Source organism: Kryptolebias marmoratus, linkage group LG6 (genome assembly GCF_001649575.2).
Source record: "Kryptolebias marmoratus isolate JLee-2015 linkage group LG6, ASM164957v2, whole genome shotgun sequence".
NCBI classification, from domain to species: domain Eukaryota; kingdom Metazoa; phylum Chordata; class Actinopteri; order Cyprinodontiformes; family Rivulidae; genus Kryptolebias; species Kryptolebias marmoratus.
Window position 1 is genome coordinate 5,129,654 of NC_051435.1, and position 23,031 is coordinate 5,152,684.

Consider the following 23,031-nt stretch of genomic DNA (forward strand, 5'->3'; position numbering starts at 1 on the left):
AACACCATATGTTGCTTCATGTTGTGGTTATTGGGAAATAGCACCAGTTAAAGTAAACTAAGTCTTAAAGATCTGATTTGAAATGTTGCTCAACCCCTGCAGGTTTGTCAGATCAAGTCATTACCAGCTGTTTTTGTTGTTTCTTTCTTTAGTGGGCGGACAGAAGTGCAGTCTGTGCAGTATGGGAAGGAGAAAGGGATCAAGGACAGAGTTTTTGCCAGGTACTGAACATGTTCTGTCTTTTGGTTTTGGTTTGTTGAAAGGAGCCATGGGATTACCCTAATTTTCACTTCATTATGTGGCTCAACTGGACTTTACTATCCTTACTTTGTGGGTCGAGCCTGGTATCTCATATTTGTTATCAACTCATTAGCTCATTTAATCTTGGCTAATTGACCATCACTGGACTCTAATCAAGGCTACTCAACTCTTTGGGCTTGCCCAGTTTTACTTCCAACACATCGTTCTCAAAAACAAAATGTTCACTTGCTGCCAGATACTTCCCATCCACTGCCAGGTGCCGTAGCAATGAGATAATGAATGTTTTTTCTCTTCACCCGTCAGTGTGAGGTTGTGGATATGTGTGGAGTAAATCAGGACTGCACAGTTTAACTAAAATCTTCGGTCATCGCAATATTAGTGAGCTCAGTCTTATTATATAATATAAATCATAGACTGTTAGATATCACGTACCATGCATTCATGTTCTGCATGCTGATAATATATTTGGTCGGTTGTACAGACTTACTGGCCCTATTTTATTGTTGTTATTGCAGGGTTTTTTTCTAATTTTGCACATACCTATAGTAAATGGTGTATCAGTGTTTGTATGAATCAGAAACAGATTCCAAAGTGCTTCGATAAAGAAAATGAAGGCTGTTCATGAATTTGGACCATTTAATATTTGTTCCGGTTGGTGTGAAAACCACTGGCTGGTCAAAGAAATAAAAAATATCTCTGAAGCAGTTTCTAACTCTTTTCTGTTCTGACAAACAACCAGTTATTCTTAGAGTTTGTTCAATGGACCACTCTCCTTCTTGGAGGTACACAGCTGGGCTTTTTTTTTTACCTGCCTTTCCAACATGGCCATTTCCACAGTGCTGCTTTAAATGCAGTTAAGGAACCTGCCCCACTCTGAGGGAATATAAGGAGACAGTTACCTGGTACCAGCAGTGAGGGAAGTCAGTGAAAGCTGAGCAGCACCAAACAGCTGAAATGAGGCACACTTTACTGAATGCAACTGTTGCTTTGAGTTGGATGCAATTTAAGGAATGTTGGGTTTGAGCAGGTCTCCCAGCAAGCCATTGGCTAGGAAGTTGGTGGGCGGGACTGACTGGGAGTCTGTCAGCAGGAACAGCCTATCAGACGAGAGACTGGAGACCCAAAGCCTACCCACCCGCTCCCCACCTGGAACGCCCAACCAGTAAGTTGTAGGGCCAAAATACCAAATTATTTTTTGGATTTACATGCCATATAGAACAGGGATGGGCAACCCTGGTCCTGGAGGGCCACTATCCTGCATGTTTTCCTTGTTTCTCTGCTTCAACACACCTGTTACAGTGGATAAATGACCTCTTCATGTTCTGCAGAAGCCTGTTAATGACACACTGATTCACAGCAGGTGTGTTGGAGCAGAGAAACAAGGAAAACATGCAGGATGGTGGCCCTGCAGGACCAGGGTTGCCTGCCCCTGATATAGAAGATGCCTACAATAACCTTAAAGTTGAATTAAATTTCAGTTTTCCTGTGCACTTCCATCGACACTGAATCATGTCAGGTTGTGGGTAAACACATTTCTTTGTGTGCTTTTTGTCAGGAACTCGCTGTTTGTACAGGAGGGTACACGGATACGCCCATCATCAGTTGGCCACCTGGTTGATCATGTGATCCATGCTTCACCCAGCCTACCTGTCTTCTCCTCCAATCACAAGTCGGCGTCTTCCACGCAGGCCAACAGCATCAGCCTGGACTCGACACCGTGAGTTTAGCTATCATTCTCACAAACATCCCAGCCTCTTTCTGGTCTGTCTTTCACTTGAAAGTTCTTTCTCATTTGAAAAAAAAACATCAGCTTTTAACTTGACAGCTCGTTGTTAGATCATAATTTTCCTGCTTCATAAATAATTAAAAAAAAAGAAATCTGCCCAGAATAGCCACCCTTTAATTTAGCTGTTAGATTTTCCTCATCGGCGTTCTTCAGTCTGTCTGTTCTGGTGTGGGGACGGTTTTATTTTTATTTCTTTAAACGTATTTCGGTGTCTGTGGCTTCTTCCAACAGTTCACACCCTCTCCCAGTGTCACTTAGCTGGTCTCATTGGAAAGATGAGTCCTTTGAAAGAAGGCCCATAAAAAGTGTTTATAGAGGCGTTGTAGGGTGGAGCGCTGCCTGTCCCTAAACTGCTCACACACACTGTGAAATGTCTGTAAAGTCCCATCTTGCTGTTTAAAAAATAAAAAATAAATAAAGTTGCTCATCACTGTCAAAAAATAACATCATCACCTGCTCTGTCTTCCCCTTGATAACACATTTTCCACGCTCGCTGTTTGTGGGCTTAAAACATGACATTTTCTGCTTTTCAATGATTCTTTTCAGCGTTAGCCAAACTGCAAGTAATATATATTAATGCAAATATAAATAATGTGTTTTGTACACATGGCCTTTAAACTGCTGGCTGTAAGCAGGATTTTATCTTACTTTTTTTCTTTTTCAAAACCCATCAATGACGAAAGAAAACTGGTCTACTCCTGGACCTTCTTTATCTCTGAATAAACTGTTTTGCTGGTTCACATATTTCTAAAAACAGACCAAAAAGGCTTCTTTTTCAGGTAGTTATGGCTCTGAAATCTTCTTCTCCAGCCTCATTTTGATATCATAAAAGATGTGGTCCCACACCAGATTATTCTGTAACTTCTTAATAAGAAAGTCTTTGCAGCAAAATCCATCTTTTTTTTTATTTGTGAAAACTTCAAAGCGCTGTTAAAGATTAAATACAGCATCATTTCTGCCATCTTGACGGATCTCTCGGTTAATCATTGATTATTTAGGTTTGTAATCCAGATTATTTTCGATGTTCTCTGTGTTTTCTCCCTCTGATGTGACTCCGTTCTCTCCATGTCTGGTAGACAAACAGAAGTTTTACTCAAACAAAACAATCCATTAAAACTCTACATAATTTGTTTTTAGTTGAGTAAAGTGAAAATCATTGAAATGCAGCGCATCACAGTGATGGTTCCTAGTGTTGTTTTTCTGTGTGAAATGATGAATTTACTCTGAATATTGTAGTTTAAAAATGCATGCAGGTATATAGGATGGTGTTTGTTTTTAAGCAGCTTTTTTGGACCTATAGTTCACTTTTCCCAGTTTATTTAGAGCAAGAAGCCTGAAAGTAGTCTTGTGTGGGTGTTGTTTAACTCGACTTTTCTATGTTAGTATAAGGTGTGAAGATGTTTGCATATCCGTTCCACCTGTGTGTCGTGTTGATGTAACAGAGTAAGAGGAGGATGTGCCGTCCCGGCTGCAGCCTGCTGAGCTCCATCTCAGCCTGACCTGCTTTTGACCCGCAGTAAATGTTCGTTTGTGTGCGTCTATTTAAGACATAAAGTTGTTCCGGTTGCAGCAGCCAAAACAAAGGCAATGCTCTTTGACTGATGCCCCCACCCCCAAGGAATGACGGTTCATAGCCTCTTCCTCACACACACACACACACACACACACACACACACACGATGGCTGGCTTTTACTCACAAAAGAGCGAAGCGTGATGTTGCTGAAAGCCATAACTGACTGAGCGTGTTGTTTCCTCATGCGCACTGACTGCGTTTTACTGTCTGGAAGATGGAAACGGGTGTTTTCCTTCTTCTCGCTGCCTTTTTATTGAGGTTAATGCATCATGACTGACAGCGCCCTGCTGTGTCCTTACAATCTAATATGTTTTCTTTGTGTTGCTTCTTTTCACTCTTTAGTAATCATTTTGATGAATTAAAATAAAATCACATTTCTGGTTTTAAAAGGAAAAAGACCAGAAGTTCAGACACGTTTTAAAGGCTTGACAACAAAGGGACACTTTGTGGCCTTCTCTCAGCTGACTTCTCCTCTGTTCCTGTCCCGCAGGTCTCCAGATGGGGTAGATGGCCAACCTCCAGCTCTGCCTCCGAAGCAGCTGAGCAGGAAGACGCTGAGCCAGATCATCCAGGCCCACTCCCAGCAGAGCCTGCTGGACAACCACCTCAACGAGATGTACGACGTCCCCGTCAACGCCGACAAAACCACGGTCAGTTCGCCGACACTAATACGGACGGCCTGCTGCGTCAACATCTAAAAGCACTGGTTGTTTTAATTATGTTACAATAAGACACTAATTTGAAGATGTTTTAAAGAATTATGCACCTATCAAAGCCTGAAAAATGTTACCATGGCAACTTAACCCAAAGACTAATGGACTATAGAAAATACTTTTTTTTTTCTAGGACTGTCTTCTCAAACACGAATTTTAGGACATCTGCAGTGTATAATCTTTAAGCCAAGGGAGAGACAAGGCATTTCTGTATTTTATTATTTTTACAGCAACATAAAACAAAACAGTTTAATGTTTTAAAAACTGTAGAAAAAGTAAGTTTTTCAAAACTCTGAGGTCATTTTTAATCTTTAGTTCATACATGAATGCACTGATAGTTTCAAAGACTATTGTGTTGACAAATACACAAAATTCCACTATTAGAAGTGAAATGAAAGTGTCAGAAAGCTGCAAACAGGCCTCCTAGTGGCCATCAGCAAAGGACTGGAGTTCTTATTTCTCTTCACATCGTAGATGTTCGCTCAGTGTTTTAGTCAAAGGAACATTTTTGTTTGTCTTTTTTTGCACGGAAGCTAAATCTGAAATAGATTTTCTTCTGTCCTATAGAAGAATGAATTAGAGCCCAACAGGATCTAAACGTAGCTCTCTGGTTGAACGTTGTTCTTTCAGTTGAATGGAGTTGTGCCACATGATAATCTGGTCCTGATCAAGATGAAACCTGATGAACACGGGCGGTTTGGCTTCAATGTCAAGGTGAGTACGCTCCGGGTCGAGCTAAATCACGTGGTTCTCTGAATCTTTATAAACCATTGCACTCTGAAACATTACTATTAAGAATAATTGCTTTTCTCCAGGGTGGATCTGACCAGAAGATGCCAATCATTGTGTCCAGAGTTGCCCCAGGAACCTCAGTAAGTTCATATCACAATTTACACATTTTATTTTCTAGTTTTATGGGTTTAAACCAAGGGTGGAAATTAAAATTTTTTTACCAGCCACTCAAATATTTTACCAGCCACTATTTTTTGTTGTGACAAAAAGTTATTTCATATGATGATGATGATGGAGGTGGGTGGAAGCAGTTGTGCTGCCCTACAAGCTGACTATTGAAAAACAGAAAATAAAATAGCTTCTCATCACAACACCTAATGGGTGTTAGACTGCATGTAATCTGTAGTGGATCGAGTGCATCATATGGGTTTGCAGTGAACTGTTGTAATATTTTTATTATTCAGGCGGTTTTCTCCGCCTGAAGTGGTATTTCGCTTTTATCTAAATAACATTCGGATTGAATGTTATTTAGATCATTAATTTTCCAACAACAATCAGTTAATTTACCAACAAGTCTTTAACTGTGTTTATTCCTCTCATCATGGACAAGTCCTGTGAATTTGGAGACATTTGTTCTTTTTTTGCAAAAATTACCAGGGGGGAACCAAATATTTCAGAAGTCTGAAATAATCGGTTCCCCCTCTAAAACATGGGACAAAAATAATTTACCAACAACTCCTTACTTGTGTTTATTCCTTTGTATTATGATATTACTAGCACCTTTTATTTCTAAAAGAATAATGTTTTTTTAATTTAAGTTATTATTTATTTTAATTATGACATGTTTTTGTCCACACAGTCTATATTGTCCATAACAGAGTCTGTCTGTCTGTCTATCACGCTAGCAGAACAGTGGATTAACATTCTCTCCTCCATTTTTCTTTTCTTTCTGCCTCTTCAGGCTGACCTCTGTGTGCCTCGCCTTAATGAAGGGGACCAGGTGGTCTTCATTAATGGGCGGGACATTTCTGACCACACCCACGACCAGGTGGTCATGTTCATCAGGGCCAGCTGTGAGAGCCACTCGGGGGAGCTCATCCTATTGGTCAGACCGAACGGTGAGTTTGTAAGCTTTACCAACATTGTCATCTAAGAATCTTAAAAAAATAAATAAATAAAAATAGTACTACTATCAAGATAGTAGGAGCTGTTCATACAGGGTTAAAGAAAGACACGCTTACTGCTACTAAAATTACAACAATACTCTCTGCAGATGTTCAAAATTAACATTAAATACTTTCACTAAATGAAAGTTATAGAAAAACTTTGGATGTGGCAGAATTGTGGGACATTCCACTTTTAAAAAAGATACTCCAGTGTTTTTCATGCAAAAGGAAATACTGAATATTTAACTTCTATTGGGCTCTAATCAGAGCTAGTTATTGACCACTTGAGAGTAATTTTACTCAAATAAGAACCTTCTAATCAGAAAAAAAACAATATGTGATTAGAGTTTTCTTTAAAACATGAAATGCTGTAAATAATAAATTTACATTTTTAGCAGGCTTGTTTTGTTTATGGCCACATTATTGCTTATGTCATCTTTTACTTAGAGAAAGAATTTGGTTTTAATATATTAATTGTAAACGTTTGTTTCAGTGGCATGAAGCTGAAGTGTAATAACTGAACAGCTGGGGCACCTGTCTCTTGAAACTCATGCTTATTTTTGTAATTACCAACGAGATCTATGATGTTTTAGTTCCTGTAAGTCTCAGCTGTGTGTGCTCACGATGCAGAACGATGTTTTTAATCAGCTCTGCAGAGAGGAGAGGTGTTAAACAGGATGAAGCATCGACATACCTGAGTCAGACAGAGCTTCTCTTACTCCAGTTCACATATTGAAAAGCTGCCAGTTTTGCTGTTTTTTTTGTTTGTATTTTTTTTTTTACTCCAAGAAAAGCCAGCTCACCTGCTTGGATTTATTTTCTCCGTCCATTCAGCCATTTATGACGTCGTGGAGGAGAAGGTGGACTCGGAGCCGGAGTTTCAGTACATCCCTGAGAAGTCCCCTCAGGATCCCACCCACCTGGACCAGCATGCTTTGAGGGACTCCATGATGACGCTGAAGGAAGGCCTGAGCAGCGGAGCCATACTGGCCCAGTTTGACGTACGAGAAACACATTCACTTCTGTCATTTCAATCATTGCTTCAGAGATGGGCTTCTCTAATGAGCGAAGATATTTGTAGAAAAAGGAAAGTTTGTTGACGTCATCCTTCCTCCTCCCACAGCAACTGTACAGAAAAAGGCCGGGGATGACCATGCTGTGTGCCAAATTACCTCAGAACGTTTCCAAAAACCGCTACAGAGACATTTCTCCTTGTACGTGAGCTGTTTGGTTCTTCCTCTCTCCTGTTTCTGCTGAAATTGTAAAAACTGATCCAGCGTTCATGCTGTTGTTTTTCTGTATATAATCTCTTCCTTAGCTTTTTTGTGATCAAACTTCTTCTGCATACTTTGTGCTGTTTTAACCATTCATAAACCAAACCAGTGGTTTGGATGTGGAATAAAGTGCTTTAAATTTTAGTATTTGTAACGTTTTTTAAAAGCATTTAATTTTATTTACAAGAACAAAAAAAGAAATCCACAGAAATGCATCATCTTTAATTCCTTCAAAAATAAAATTCACTTCAGCAAATTTGTTTATTTTTGTCTTGTTATGTTTCTTTTAGCTTATAGCTACTTTTTTGCTAAGTTTAGCTTTTTTGCAAATTTTATCCTTTAACTGCAAATATGCTAATAGCTTTGCATTCCAGTTTTTCTAAGTTTAGATTTTAGCTACTGTTCTGCTTGTTTTAACTCAATTCATTCTTCAGACTGCATTTCTTTCCCTCGTTTTCTTTTTGAACTCTTACTTTGTGTCCCTCTCAGTTCGTCTCTCGGCTCTTTTTACGTTTTGTTTGTTTTTAGTAATCTTGCTGCTCTTTCTCTCTTTTGACAGATGATGCCACGCGGGTCATATTGAAAAGCACAGATGACTATATCAATGCAAATTACATCAATGTAAGTCTGTTTTGTCTCCTTTTATTTGGTGCAGCAGAATAGAAAATGAGCTGAACATCAGAACACCTGCCGCAGTCCGGGCCGAACTGATGAATGTTAGAAACACATCAGCTGTACTTTCAGTCGGTCAGACCTCACTAACATGCGTTTGTGTTTGATATAGAGAAGAAAAGTGTGTTTTATTCTAATTCATGTATGTGTTACATAACCGCTGGTTTCATCCGTCAGTGATGCTCTTTATGACTCAAATATGCGTTTGCTATCACCAAACATGGAGATCTTTAAAGAGGATTTGTAATGGGAAATGATGTGCTAAGATTTCAAACAGGCTGCATCATTGTTGAACCTAAATTTCTATTTACTTGGTCTCAGTTAAAGACCATTATGAGCTTTAAATGCATTAACTGATATTCTTCTATCTGTCGTTGTGTGTGACATGTTATAAGGAGGCTCTGATTATTTCCTACAAGCTGAGATGTAAAAAAAAGTGAAATATGAAAGCGTTTGTCTTCTTTTATTGAGATTTATGATGTTTTTTAGCGCATGAAGGTTTTTCTAGGGAAGCTCGGTTTGGTGCTGTAACCTTTGTGTTAAATGATGGCCTCAGTCCACCCTCTGCGTCGTATTCCCCGTGTCTCTGTCCACGCAGATGGAGATCCCTGCCTCCAGTCTGATAAACCGCTACATAGCGTGCCAGGGCCCACTGCCCAACACCTGCCCTGACTTCTGGCGGATGACCTGGGAGCAGGGCTCATCCATGGTGGTCATGCTGACGACGCAGGTCGAGAGAGGGCGGGTATGTAATGTTGATTGTCAGCGACAAGGCCTGGAAACCGAGCTGACAGTAATTCCATTCCCAACACGGTTAACGTTTTGAAAAAGCCCTTCTGGGAACAAGAGTTACAAATTAGCATTCACTATAAACACTGTGACAATTTAATTGGAGCGATGCTTTCAGATTTATGCGTGTTTTGCTTCAAATAAACCTAATAATTATAATAATTTAAATAACAGTTATCAGTTTGTGGATTTAAATATCCATTTGTAAAAGTCTGACTCGTATGTGTAATCAAATATGTCATTATTTTCAGAGTACTGTCACATCACAAGGATTTGTCTGCAGCTGATGTCTTTTTTGTTTTGTTTTTTATTAATTTGAAAAGGGACAGTCTTAAAAGTCTTAAAAGCAGCATTACGTAACAAAGAAACCTCCAGAAACTGTGTCAAGTTGCAGACAAAAATATCTGCAGCACAGCTCATGAGCTTTTTATCTCCACTGAAATATTTAAATGATTCTGCATGCACTGTGTGTTTATATGATGTCTTTTGCTTTTGTATTAAATCAAACAGGAAGTCACAGTTAAAGAGTGCTGGACTCTGATCTGTGTGAGAAATGACTGGGATTTAAGTCCTGTCTGTGTTTGTAGGTGAAGTGTCACCAGTATTGGCCCAACCCAGACAGCAGCGCCACCTACGGAGATTTTAAAGTCACGTGCCACAACGAGGAGGGCAACTCGGCCTTCCTGGTCCGGGAGATGACTCTCGTTTACACACAGGTACCCTGCAGAGACACACACACACACACACACACACACACACACGTTAGCTACCAAATGAGTTTTCCCCCAAAGAAAAAGTGCGAGCTGAGAAGACTGCGGCTCCGAGTCCAATCGGAGCCCGGGACCGGTGGCTCGGGAGGGATGAGCTGCTGAGGTTGGTTGCCATGGTGACCAGTGTGGGCTGTTCTTTTTCTGGCTCCTGCTGCCTGGTGCTGGCCACATACTGGGATCTGGTTACCATGCCAACCCAACCACCCCAGAAAAGGAGAGCAGGAAACAGAGGAGTGGGATAAGATTATAAATAAACAATTTTGCTTTGTTGTCGTTCATTGATGCTTACTTGAACGTGTCACGACAAACTTTTTTATCTTTTCGCGTCTGTCGTGCTGCGGTTGGAAGAAAACACAAAAACTCGGCCACGACGGTTTCCTGCCGTTTGTTCTCCTGATTGATTCCCCCGTGGCACGACCTGTAAAGTATATTGCTATAAGAGGCGGCACTTAGCATTCTCCTCTGCCTGTGATTGTTGCCATGGAGATAAGCGTGTTGCCACGGCAACGTATTCAGGAGGAGCACGAGGGTCTGAGTTGGAAAAAGACACAGTAGACACTACCTGCTGCCTTCTGTAGTTTGTAAATGCACCACGACAGAATGGATTATTTTAGGTTTTTATTTTTTTTGGAGTGTTGTAGAAGAGTGAGAGGAAAAAAAAACAGCGTTAGGAGTTTATAGAAAGATCATAGATCACATTTAAAAAGCTGTGTACAGTTTTATTGTTGGGCAGAGCCCATTAATAACTTTCATCTTTTCATAGATTAGAGCAGATAAAATGAAAGACGTGCTTTTAAAATGTTGTTATATTTTCTTTTTTTCAGAGTGACCAGCAGAGAGAGCTCACTCAGCTTCAGTACCTGGCTTGGCCTGACCACGGCGTCCCTGACGATTCCACGGATTTTCTGGATTTTGTGGCTCTGGTACGAAGCAAACGGGCCGGACAGGACCAGCCCATGGTCGTGCACTGCAGGTACACGAAATAAGTCAATATGAAGCCGGTGATCAGCAGCACAAGGTTTCTGATCTTAATAGTAATAATAACATCATCTGATAATGATAGTAACCATAAGTGCTCCAGCCCAAGCTTTCAACAATTCATGCAAAGAGAGCAAAGTTTGTAACTCCATCTCAAAGTTATTGCTGCTTCTGTGAATCATTGGTTGTGCTCATATGATACAATAAATGATCTGATATTTAAGATATTATTTACCAGAATGGTTTGCTGCGAACCTGATTTAATTCATCATGTCCTGAAACATAAAAAGTGCAGTTTCTTGTTCATATCACTGTGTAGTTCACCTCATTTGTATCTGAAGAGCAATCCTTTCTATGCGGCCTTTTTTCCCAGTGCTGGCATTGGTCGAACGGGGGTCCTGATCACCATGGAGACGGCATTGTGTCTAATGGAGAGCGGTCAGCCGGTGTATCCTCTAGATATCGTCAGGACCATGAGAGATCAGAGAGCCATGATGATACAAACACCTGTGAGTAGACTCATTCGTTCATCAGTGCAGCTGTTCTCAGATGATCCACATCAGCACCAACAGTGTTCTGTTCTGGGTTTTGTTTTGACTCCATCAGAGCCAGTACCGCTTTGTGTGTGAGGCCATCTTGAAAGTGTACGAGAAAGGTCTGTTCATACCACACAAGACGCTCGTCTACCAGCAGAGAGAGAAGCTGGGTGACGAGAAAGACGAGGAGGAAAAGAAAGAGCAGCAGAAAGCAGGAGAAGATGGAGTCGAGACGGCAGCGGCGGTGGAGGAAGAGGAGGTGGCTGTGGTGGAGCTGCTGCAGGGAGGCCTGGACGAAGAGGATGACGATGACGACGAGGAAGTGGAGGTGTTGGATGTGGGAGAAGTGACAGAAGAGGAGGAGGAGGAGGAGCCTAGCGTCGCGAGCGCCACCAGTGTGACGAGCGAGACCAGCGCGAACCACAACCCCGACCCTGACGCTGACCCTGAAGCTGCTCCTGCTGACGTCTGACCGGTCGCCGGGGGTTACCAGAAAGAGGCTCAGGTGCTGGAGGAGAAAACAAAAGCACTGTTGCACTTTACGCTGACAAAAAACGGAAAAAAGGACAAACAAACATGAAAATTATGAACAAGATCAAATACAAAAAAAACAAGAAATCCAGCTGTGTTGAATAGGTACCATTAGGGGGTGTTGTATGATCAGGGTAACGGAAAAAAAAGTACACGAGAATAAAATGTGGATGGGGAATCGCTGTAGTGCCATAAGTACGAAGGGGAGGGGCTGCCCCCGTGGATGGAAAGCTCCCCCACCCCTTTTATTTTGTTTTTTACCTAAAGGGTCGCCCTGTGCCCTTCTGAGCGAGTCTGCCAGACGGACCTGCCTTTTTTTAGTGTCCTTTTAGCTGATAAAGAGAGAAATCTTATCTTCTGTTCCTCAAAAAGAGTATTTATTGTGTTTTAGTTTGTGTCAAATCCTGTCCACTGAACAAAAAAGAAAAAAAACTGTACGTTTTGTTTGTTTGTATGAGTCTAGAGCTTCATGCTTTCCTGATTAGGTAGTAAAACAGTGTTACTCCTCCTCTACTTAGTTTCTTTTTTGCTTTTTGTGAGGACATAAAAAAACTGATTTAATTTATTGTACCTGGTTTGGTCTGTCTCCGCTTTGTCGTCTGCGTTTCTGACAGGTGGACATCCAGAAGCACCTTCTCACCTCTCGTTCAGTGCTGTGGAAAGTGGGCTTCTTTTTCCTGCTTTGTGCTGTGTTTTTGAGCTTAGAGACACTCAAAGTTTGGTGTTGTGATCAGAATCATTGGTTTTCTTGTCCTCGGAGCCACTGTTTACTGGAGGCCTCTGTTCTAATTAGCATTACTCAGCTGATAAACACACCTAAACTGAGAAACGAGGATTAAAAACCGTGGCTCCAGCAGATCTGAACGAGGCTGAGATCAGTTCGTTTCTGTTTTCATTTGTTGAGTTCAGTGTTAGTGCAGCAAGCTTCCTGCTGAAGTGTCCTTGAGCCAGACACCAACAGCAAAACCCAGTCTCATGTCTTCTCTGTCTGATTAGAGTGACTTTGAGTTGATTTTCATTCTTGCTTTCTTTGCACGGGTTGTTGTAAGAAGGAAACTGTCAGGCACCGGTGGTTCAGCGCTGCTAGAAGTTTTATGCAATCAGTTTTTTTTTTTTTTTCCTTCCACACTTTAAAGGTACTCGTTGCAATTCATGAAGATCGGTCAGGAAAAAAACTCACTTTATTTTCTTTTCTCATATTGATGCTGAATGTGTCCTTAAATTAAACATTTCTAAGCAAAAAGGAATGGCTGCCAACTACCACATGTGTTTGTTTACCTACAAAAACGGACAAATTCTCTCAAAATAGATCAACAACAGCGATGTCCACGGAAGAGCCATTTGGGATTGAGAGGTCTGACAATTATGATGTATTAATACGTATTAATGCTCAGATTGGTGGAGTAAAGTACGCAGATAGGATCAGATGTCTTCTCTGAGACTCTACACGTCCAGTTCTGCCAGATTTATTTACCAACACAGTCTTTCCTCATGAAAGTCAAACACATGACTCAAACTTCCATGCAGTTTTTGGTGGATTCACCCGAGTGTTTACATTGAGTGCGTACCCATATCCATATCAATATATCTGGGTGAACTACTGGAGTAAACTCTTTTAAACTGCACCATTTGATCCACTTCAGGATCACCCTTTTTATGACTGATTTTAAAGTTTGCAACGAGCACCTTTACCAAACGTAGTTGGAGTGAACTGATCTCAGCCTCGGCTGAATAAATCCCCCTCTGTTCCTCAGATTTGTGATTGAATTACCACCCGAACTGACGTTCCAGTGGGGTAGAAAACACGTTTTAAAGCCAAATTTATCTGTTTACTTGGCAGTTCAAAGAGGCAGCACACGCAAAACGTGGAATCTTTTTTTCAAACTGATCTTTTCCGGTGTGACTTTATTTTAAGACACTTATTTTTGTTTTTAATTGAGATGATTTATGAGTGATTAAAGGACAGAAGATTTGTTCTTTTTAAATTTTTTCCTCACTGAAGTTGTCTTTTCTTCGGAGCATGAAAGTTTGGTGCAGTAAAGTAGTATATCACAGGGCTGCGGCTGTTGCAGACGGGGGAAGCCAATTTTTTTGAAAAACTGCTTATTTTTGTGCTCATGGCTTGCAAATTTATATTCTAGGTTGTGCACACATAATTTTGTTGTCCACCTAAATTACAACTCTAGCATTTATGAGACGGGTTTGAGAAACCCGCTGAAACTGCAAACCTCTGCGACTCAGCCGAGGAAACTAAGAGCCCCCCCCCGAACGTCTCGAAGCAGTCTGGACACTTTGTCTCAAACGCTGGTGCATCTCTGTGAGGTTCTACCTTTTAGTGAGGCTTCTTCCTAAGCCGAACAGTTCTTTGTTTGCTTCTCAGCTGCTTCAGTACCTGCTGTGATTGGCTCCAACTGTGGATCCTGCTGGAAAACCCTCCTGCTGTGCGTGCGTGCGAGTGGGGAAGCGTGCGTGTGAATTCTCTGATTAGTTTTTATCCCGTCTCCTTCTGTACCTCCAGTTTTCTGCCTCTGACATTTCTGACATGTACTCTGGTATTTATTTGGTATGAAAAAAACCAACTTCCTGTCTGTGAAAGTTTGTGACACAGACCTAATGTTTTGATGCCAGTTCAAACTGTGCTCAGACCTTTTAGTTTCCAAACAGCTGAATCATAATTTTGCTACATGTAGAGGTGGGATTGGAGATGAGCCTGGGAGCTGTCTTTCTCTTCCATTTCTTTTAAAAAAATTGCTTAATCTTTCTTTTATTAAATCAGCCCAACATCCTTCAGTCATCTGTGCACAGCCCACGCAGCATCCACGGTCCATTCTTCTCGTTTCTTTCCACCCGGATGCCTCTCTTTCGGATCCATGGATCCCACTCTCTCTGCATGGCCTCCAGGCAAATGACACATCTGAGCAGAGCATCATGGGTACAGAAGCACAGCTTGTTTTCAAACTAGTTAGTTACCAACTAACAGGTTTTAACTTTATGTTGCCGGGTTCAATTTACAGATGCTGTGCAGATGTGCGAAAGAAAATATAAAATCAGCTTTTGTGTTTGATTTTGAGGACAGCTTTGAAACTAAATTGACAGATGCTGAAAACCTAAGTAAGTGGCAACAATCTAAGCTCTAAAAAACTTGATATTTCAGACTAACTAAACCCTGAACCCTGCAGTGAAAAGTTACTCATCATTCAGGGCTGCTATGTTCTTGTCTGCACAGAATTGGTACCGTTTGGACGTTTAGGGTACTGATCAGGAGGGGAGGGCTGAGGTTAGCTGTATTTTTGTAAAAATAATATCAGTTTTAATCAGGTAGGGAAAGGACAGCACTTTGTAGAAGGCTGAGTGTCAGGCAGTGCTACTGGGAGGGAGAAGAAAAAACAAGTTTAGAGACATAAAGCATTTGTTAAAATTAGTTTTTCTTTTATTTTTTATTTATCGTTTTGTGTTTGAAAATGAGACACCTGTAAAGAACAAAGAAAAGAACTCCTAATTACACAGTGCCACTTGTTAATTTTGTGTAAATATTACTAGACCATGTAAATATAATGTTGTATATGAAAAAAAAATCTTTAAAATAAAAGGGAAAATCATTTGTGAGCAGAAAGATGTTTTTATTTTTTATTTCTGTTTTCTCTTCGGGTGATTTAAATGTGACACAAATGCTGTGCAATTACAAACTTCTCTTTTAATTTTATTTTGTTTTATTCAAATCCATAACAGCGGTTGTGTATTTAATGAAAAACAGAATAATGAAAAGTGTTTTAGCGTATTGGTTACCTCCTCCTTGTGTCATAAAATCCTTTGTTGCTCGTTTCTTTCTGGTATTATGGTTTGACGGTGCTTTGGACATGTCTTTAAGCTTGATTCTGACCAATTAAAGCTTGTCTGTCAAAGCATGGAGATGTGGCTTCAGATCCCCCTGCTTTTCCACACTGTAAAAGTGAGGCTGGGCGACGTTGAAGAACAAAACTGGAAAGAAAGCATCGCAGCTGAAGACCTCTACTGGAATGGATCAGAAGAAAACATACTGAATCTGGTAAAAAGCTGCATATAAAAATATATGTAGTATTATTTGTAGTGGTAAATACTCACCTGAAATAATTATATTGAAGGTGTAGCAGTTCTGGGAAATGCATAACAAGAGTTAAAGCAGTTTTTGTCACATCTTATGAAGATGTGTTTGCTTTCAGATCACTTGTTGAGGATGGATCTCAGCTACTACCACACCAAATTTGAGCTCAATATCTGTAATGTTGGCCAAGTTGTAGCCATTTTTGTGCTTTGCTGTCTGTGGCAGCCATTTTAATGGAGTTGACTCCAAATGTTAGTCACATGTAGATGCACACATCTAATGATTCAGGACAAAAAACATTGCAGACTTCTGTTCCACTCCTGTTCTAACCTTTAGGCCCACATTTACAACACGTCATCCCTTTAATTAGCCAGAAGGGGGCGCTGTTGTCAAACACAGATGGGGTGTTTATAGACTCCAAATCCAATTAAAAATGAAGCTTCACTGCCTGATTTTAACAGCCATTAAGTCTTTAATATTAATTTATGTTTAAATATTCCACTCCTTATATGTGTAGAGCATTGACCACATAACACTAAAAAGTAATTTTAAACATATATTAAAATGTTCAGTGCATTTAATTTTTTTTCTGTGTGTGTTAGCGAGGGAAGTGGCCACAGCAAAAGGGGTACTGTCCCTTTAAAAATGCTAATTAAGTTTTTGTAAGGGATTTGCTCTGACGTCACATCCGGCGGAGAGCTCGACTCCTACTTTTTGTTGGGAGAAAATTTATCCTGCGGAGGTCGAGCGGTGTGTCTGGGGCAAACAGGAAGGGGAAAAAAAGGCGACTTACAGATTCTGGAAGTGTAAGGGGTTTCTGTTCGGTCGTGTAAAATGCAAGCGGGCGTGCTTTCACCGTGAATTCCCTACAGGAGCATTTTGTAAGTATCCCAACTGTGTCATCTCTCTGGGCTAAACGCCGCGTTTGTTTTGTCATACGGGGCACCTCCGCGCGGGCGGAGTCCTTCCTGTTCAGTTGGTTTTTGTTCATAGCCGTTAGCCAGTGCGGTAAAACGAACGCACACCTGTTGCTTCTTCGTCTTCTTCTTCTTCAGGTACTTTCAGGCCCTGGCTGTTACAGGTTAATATAGGAATAAATGAATGTTTCTCGTCGTCGCTTTGACTTAATTTTGAGAGTATTTCCAATAATTATTTGTCGGTTAATTTTATTTTATTTTTTTAAGTTTTGGGGGGAGGGTTGTTGTAGCCGCACGAAAAAGCAAGCGCAGCCCTTTTTGTTTGTTTGTTTGTTTGTTTGTTTTTAATTTCGTGCCAGCCTAAAACCACAAATTAGTGAACACATTCACATAACTGTTTAGTTAAGGGCTTTAGATTATTATAGCTGTCTCTTGTGACTCATAATCATACTTTACCTTTTGATTTGTGAATAATAACAACACTGTGATTTATTATTTTAAGACTTAGCCCTCATTAGCCACCACTAATATTGCTAAATTTAACTGAATATCTAATAAAATAATGATATGAATGAAGATTTTTAGCAGTTAGAGGATTATAAGCCATGTTTTTTGCTGTTTAGGACAGTTCATATTTGAGATTTATGAAATTTTCCTCCATAAACTCTTCCATTTTTAGTCCTTTTAAAGCATTGCAGTTGAATAAACAAATAAAATCCAGCCATTTTTATACATCAAGATTTATTATTTTTAACTCCTTTGCTAGCTTGATTGATCTCCTTGGGTTCTTGTTGCACCTATTTTCTTCCAATATTTAGTTTTCAGACAAATATTTGAACTTCTTTCTTTTATATTTGCCTCAATAAGACACATTTCATTGCTCCCTCTGTGACTAAACATTCTTCTGCCCCAAAGCATGATGCTACCACCACCGTAGTTTACAGATGGGATAAGTCTCCCTGGTTTGGATGGAGCGCATGTTTTTTCTCTAAACAGAACACTTATTTTTCCTACCATGATGTTCTGTTTTGATCGTCTTTGTCCTTCTGTCTTGTTCATGTGATGTTTAGTAAACTGGGGTTGGACTGACAAAATCATTTTTGTGAGCGGTTAATGAGCATTAACATTAGCCAACATTATTAAGTCTTTTTTTTCTGCTGATGATTGTTATACATAGCGCTTGAAGTGGTCTGTTATGTGGTAGATGACTGGTGTTTATTTGGTTTATTAGTTATGTTTCCATCCTGTCAACATCAGAACTTATCCTAATATTTCCAGATTTTCTTTTCTTTGTGCACTGTTACTTATGTTCGACAGGTTCCTGTTCTTTAAAGAAAGACAGCTGCTGTTGTCAGGCAGATGTGACCCTGTGTTTTGTTGCTTGCACCTAGTCTTAGCTGAGGTTCCAAGCAAGATGATTCAGTACAAAGATGGTGATGACTCAGCAGTGATCGCTTTGAGAAAATTGTCCCCTCTAAGCATAATAAGAATATCTGAAGCTGCCCTGAAGCACTGCTGTGCTGGATACAGTTTTGTTGTGTTGTACTTGTTCATAACTAGCTTCTAAGTTAAAACTCTCTTCATTTGCAGGTGTGGTTCTGTCGCGCCTCCTCTCACCCATCATGCTGAGTTTCCTGCGCAGGACGCTGGGGCGCCGCTCCATCCGGAAACATGCCGAGAAGACCCGTTTACGAGAGGCTCAGCGGGCCACGACGCACATCCCTGCTGCTGGGGACGCAAAGTCCATCATTACCTGCCGCGTTTCCTTACTGGACGGGACGGATGTCAGCGTTGACCTGCCGGTAAGCGCTCAGGAAGAGAGGCTTAGGTTTGTAACATGCAGAAAAATATTCGGAAAGGAAAAAGAATCTAACTCGGATCAAATTTAGGCCTGTTTTTATGAAACTGGCGTGGAGCTTGTAGCCACATGCAGTTATGGAATGAGTGTCCCTTTTCTTTGCTGGTTTGTTTTGTATACGGTTCTTTTACAAAGGTGGTAAAAGTTGAGAAAATCATTTCTGCTTTGTGACAAATTGCTGTCAGGTAGATAAGTGACATCGGTTTCTCCGGGTCGAATTTAAACTGGACAAAGTAAGTGGTGTACTAATGACTATTGTGCCTGTGTCAGTAGAGCAGTCCTGTTAAGCCTATGGTGTGTGTGTGTGTGTGTGTGTGTGTGTGTGTGTGTGTACTGTTGATCACCTGTAATTCCATGATCCTCTCTCAGAACAGTCACATGACATCATCACCTGACATGTAGTCATCATCACTCCCTCACTCTTCCCAACTTGTCCGGTTCTCCTTTTATTCCTTCTTCTTATACCTTTCAGTATTTTTTCACTCACTTTTTTGTGTTCTGTTTTGCTGTGGATGGATTTATTATAAAATACAAAATTTATATAAAAACATATAACAAAGTGTTGCATCAGTATTGTGCAAACGTCTTGGGGGAAAAAAAACTAATTCTTTTGTATTTTGCTGAAGAGAGACAGACTCCTGTAGTCCTAAAGTGGTCCTGATCCATCAGGCTCTCTGAAAGTCCTAAAATATTCTTTTGGATATTTCTTACTCGTGTTTAGTTCAGACACATGAGCTGAAAACTTGGCAGATCTCTACACTGTGTGCTCTGTATCATTAAAATGATTTCAGGATAAGAAGAAAATACAGAAAACAGCAGTACCAGTTATGGATCAGCCTTCATTTGATCCAACTACTTTATATTTTGGTTTACTGCTTTGCAGATCAATCTGTTCATGCCTTTTAGTCTCCTATTTTTGGCATTTTCTGTAACTAAAAAGGTCAATAAATTGTCTTTGTGACAAGTTGCTAGCCGGCTCTTTGCTAAGTGTCAGATCACTGGTTCATTTATATGTTTGAATATTTCATAGATCAGGAGTTAAACGTCTGAACAAAAACAATGATCCTCTAAATGAAAAGGTACAAGAACATATGAGTGACAAAGTAGACAAAGTCCAAAGAAGAACTTTAAAAGAGCCTGAGAAGAAATGTCTCAGTGATTCATGGGTTAAACAAACAAACAAACAAGCAAACATGATTTTATTTCTCTACTTTTCTTCTGCTTGAATGATATCCGCCTGGACTTTGTGTGTTCTTCCAATTCTCCTGGTTTCTTCATTGTTTGCTGGAATCTTACAGCCTGTGATTTTACTTATTTTGTTGACTGAGTCATTTCTTTTGTTTTAACCTTAATTGAAATGTTACTCTTATATTTCCCAGGCCTGTGATGTGTACTTGGAGTACACCAATAGGAGATTTTGTGTTACAGAATGGGCTTTGTGCAGTTTTTCTGTCCCTATTTATTGTGTCTTGCTGATGTCATATAAAAATATCTCTAGATAAGAGTGTTTAGATGATTGAGGCTTCATCATTTGGAGTGATGTCATATCTCCAACAATCTGTCAGTCAACCAGGATTAAAACCTTCAAAACAAACATTAGGAACAGATTAAATTCAAGAAAATATTTAGAGACCTCACAGGTTTAATATAAATAAAATTAAAGCTTTTGTTGTTGCTTCAGTTCTTCTCAGATGAGTCTAGATTATTAAAATGTGTCACTATGCTCACTTTATTATATAAAGTTTTTATTAGTGGTTTGTTTTGATTTGTTAAAAACAGTGAAGTAAATTTATGAAGCACAGAGGCAGATGTGGTTGTTTTATATTATTGTTACTTGTGAATATACTGTAGTTAAAATAAACAGTCAGTTCTTTCTTACTGGTGTCTCCTTCAGATAAATGAATTTTCTGATTATTTCTCTTTGCTCCTATCAGTCTCAGCGTGTTTGTGTGTCCGTGCACGTACAGCCGGGACATTGTCCTGACGCCCTGTAAAGACAGTCACCCTCAGTGTTGAAATATTATCAGCAAATACATCGTGACAAAGCAGATAAAGCAGTGTTTTGATTTCACAGGCGGGGGATGTCCTCGTTGAGCAGGCTGTTTCAGGAAGCACCAGGAAAACACCGCTCCTTTTTAAATCTAATTAAAACTCGCTGAACACTTTGTGGTAAACTTTCTTATTCACCTGCATGTGTGTTGTTGGGGTGGTGCTGTGTTCAGGTGAAGCTGGACCTAATTTAGATAAAAAATAAAACTCTTAAATTATCTTTCGCTGCTCTTGATTGTTGCCCAAGTTACTGTAAGTTACAGTAAAAACAGTTTTCTTGACAAGTAAAACTCTGCTGGTTGATTTGTGGTGTCAGCGTTTCAGAAGTCATGCCTGATTGTTCTGGGAAGCAGATCATGTCGTATTAAGACCGCCAGCTTTCAAACCAGCACTTGTGTAGGAAGGAGTATAATACGTGTTTAGGACTGTGCCACATTAAAGGTATAGATGTGCATGTCTGAAAGGAGCTTTGGACTTGTACCTCCTTTTGTAGACATTTTAAATGCAGGGACTTTTGGAGACTTATTTCTAATACACTGCTTTACAATAAACCTATACTGTGCATAAATAAAGACAATTAGACGAATAGGTAGTGATATATGTTTGTTTTGTTCTGATTTAAAACCACAATTCGTGGTATATTTCAATCTTTTTTGAGTTACATGTGTGAGCAATACATGTTTGTTTGTTTTTTTTAAACCCTTAAACATTGTTTTTCAGAGAACTAGTTGCATTAGACCCCTTTGGAAGAAAAACCACCAAGATGAAGGGCGATTTAACCGCCCATTTACTCTTCCTCTTGGCGACAATTAGAATGTCATTATATTCTCATACAAATCTGAATTTATTAATAAGCAACGTTGGACGAATTTTTTGTTTTTATTTATTGCCAGTGATTAAAGGAAATCAGACTAAAATATCTTTAAGCCCTGCTATGCTTTAACTATCCCTTTCTTCCAAATAGCTGTTGAAATGCAAGAAGTACTTTTATTATGTTCAAAGAATCTCAGGGTTTATCACATGTTGGCGTTCCTTGTGTAACATTCAGGGCTGGTGACGCTCAGAAGGTCAATATTGTTATCACTTTTCACCAGCCAGCTGTGGTCACCTGGTCACAAACACACAGGGTTCAGGGAGACTGCGGTGGAAAAGTTGTGTACTTTCTTGCAACTTTGAGTTTTCTTTTTCGCCAACTGGTCTCCCAGTAGTCGCCGTTGGATACTTCTGTTTGTGAGCAATCACACCTGGTTCTACAAAGCGTTACCATGCACCACCCTGACTCTCTGCTCACCCTTACCTTTTACCTCCACTTTTAGTCATCTTCTTCTTAATTTTAGCTTGTAGAAACAGTTGAAGAGGGGAGTCAAGTATGATTTTTACCAGGAAAAGTGCATCCTCTCTAAGAATGTGCTCGTTTTTTCTGCTTGTTGTAGTCTTTGTGCTGTTTGAAATGAGTGAATCTCTGTCCTCGAGGGTTTAATGGAGCTGTGATTTACAGTTCTGTAGCTCATCGGTGAGTGTCTGAGAGAAGGAGCTGAGGGCTCGCAGGCAGGCAGAAAAACAGACAATACTGCAAGCACTTTAACAAGACCTTGGGTGCAGTACACATACACACAATAAGTCCTTTGTACTGTCTCACCATGGGTACCGTAGGGGTGCGGTATGCTTTGTTAACTATGCCAGCTAGCATGGGGCCATCCCCTCTGAGCGGGCCAGAAAATCTCCTGGGATGAGAAAGAATCCACTCCTTTACTTATTCCTACAATAGTTTTTGTTTCCACTTTTCCTCGTGGCTGTCATGCAAATGCATAGTGAGCTAAACGGCATTATTTCCATTTATTTACAATGAAAATGTATCCTGCATTGCAATTTGTGTATTGTTGTGCAATTTGGTCTTAACTGTGACTCCTTTAAGTGTTGAAATTTGAATTTACAATTTATTTCAGCTTTGGTTTTCTTTTTTAAATCAAAAACATGTGCAGTAAAAGTTATCAGCCATTTGTATAAATACTATTTAAAGTCACTTTGAATTTTGTCCAATTCTTATGATGATGATTTTCAGAGGGAAATAAAAGCGTCAAAATGTTTGATTATATTTATCTTAAGGTTTTCTATTGTTCAAAGAAGAACGATGGACAGGGAGCAAAGAGCTCATGAGTGGTGTGTGTGTGTGTGTGCGTGCGTTGGTAGATGTGGTTTAGCAGGACATTTGGTCAGAATACACACCACACTAGCAGGACATTTTGGATTAACAGGACAGGAGCGATGTCCTGCTAATTTTGAAAAAATTCTAAAAACGTAGAAAGGTTTCTATTGGTCCATTAACCCTAAAAATGCAAAAAAA

General features: G+C 39.9%; 2 protein-coding genes across 6 annotated transcripts in view; both read left to right on the plus strand.

Moving 5' to 3' along the window:
- Window positions 1-15,383, plus strand: part of ptpn4a (protein tyrosine phosphatase non-receptor type 4a) — a 68,063-nt gene extending 52,680 nt beyond the window's left edge. Inside the window, exons 13-27 of the mRNA XM_017420729.3 lie at window positions 153-221; window positions 1,289-1,423; window positions 1,817-1,978; window positions 4,112-4,271; window positions 4,965-5,048; window positions 5,150-5,206; window positions 6,028-6,184; window positions 7,067-7,233; window positions 7,356-7,446; window positions 8,066-8,127; window positions 8,777-8,923; window positions 9,555-9,683; window positions 10,562-10,710; window positions 11,089-11,224; window positions 11,322-15,383. Of these exons, the coding sequence (XP_017276218.1) occupies window positions 153-221; window positions 1,289-1,423; window positions 1,817-1,978; window positions 4,112-4,271; window positions 4,965-5,048; window positions 5,150-5,206; window positions 6,028-6,184; window positions 7,067-7,233; window positions 7,356-7,446; window positions 8,066-8,127; window positions 8,777-8,923; window positions 9,555-9,683; window positions 10,562-10,710; window positions 11,089-11,224; window positions 11,322-11,723 (2,107 nt within the window). The 3' untranslated portion in view covers window positions 11,724-15,383. The remainder of the gene's footprint in view (window positions 1-152; window positions 222-1,288; window positions 1,424-1,816; window positions 1,979-4,111; window positions 4,272-4,964; window positions 5,049-5,149; window positions 5,207-6,027; window positions 6,185-7,066; window positions 7,234-7,355; window positions 7,447-8,065; window positions 8,128-8,776; window positions 8,924-9,554; window positions 9,684-10,561; window positions 10,711-11,088; window positions 11,225-11,321) is intronic.
- Window positions 15,384-16,550: 1,167 nt separating this feature from the next.
- epb41l5 (erythrocyte membrane protein band 4.1 like 5) overlaps window positions 16,551-23,031 on the plus strand; it is a 34,511-nt gene continuing 28,030 nt past the window's right edge. For all 5 annotated transcript variants that reach the window (XM_017420744.3, XM_025006904.2, XM_017420747.3 and 2 more), the window contains exons 1-2: window positions 16,551-16,744; window positions 18,371-18,582. In XM_017420744.3, the coding sequence (XP_017276233.1) occupies window positions 18,403-18,582 (180 nt within the window). In that variant the 5' untranslated portion in view covers window positions 16,551-16,744; window positions 18,371-18,402. The remainder of the gene's footprint in view (window positions 16,745-18,370; window positions 18,583-23,031) is intronic.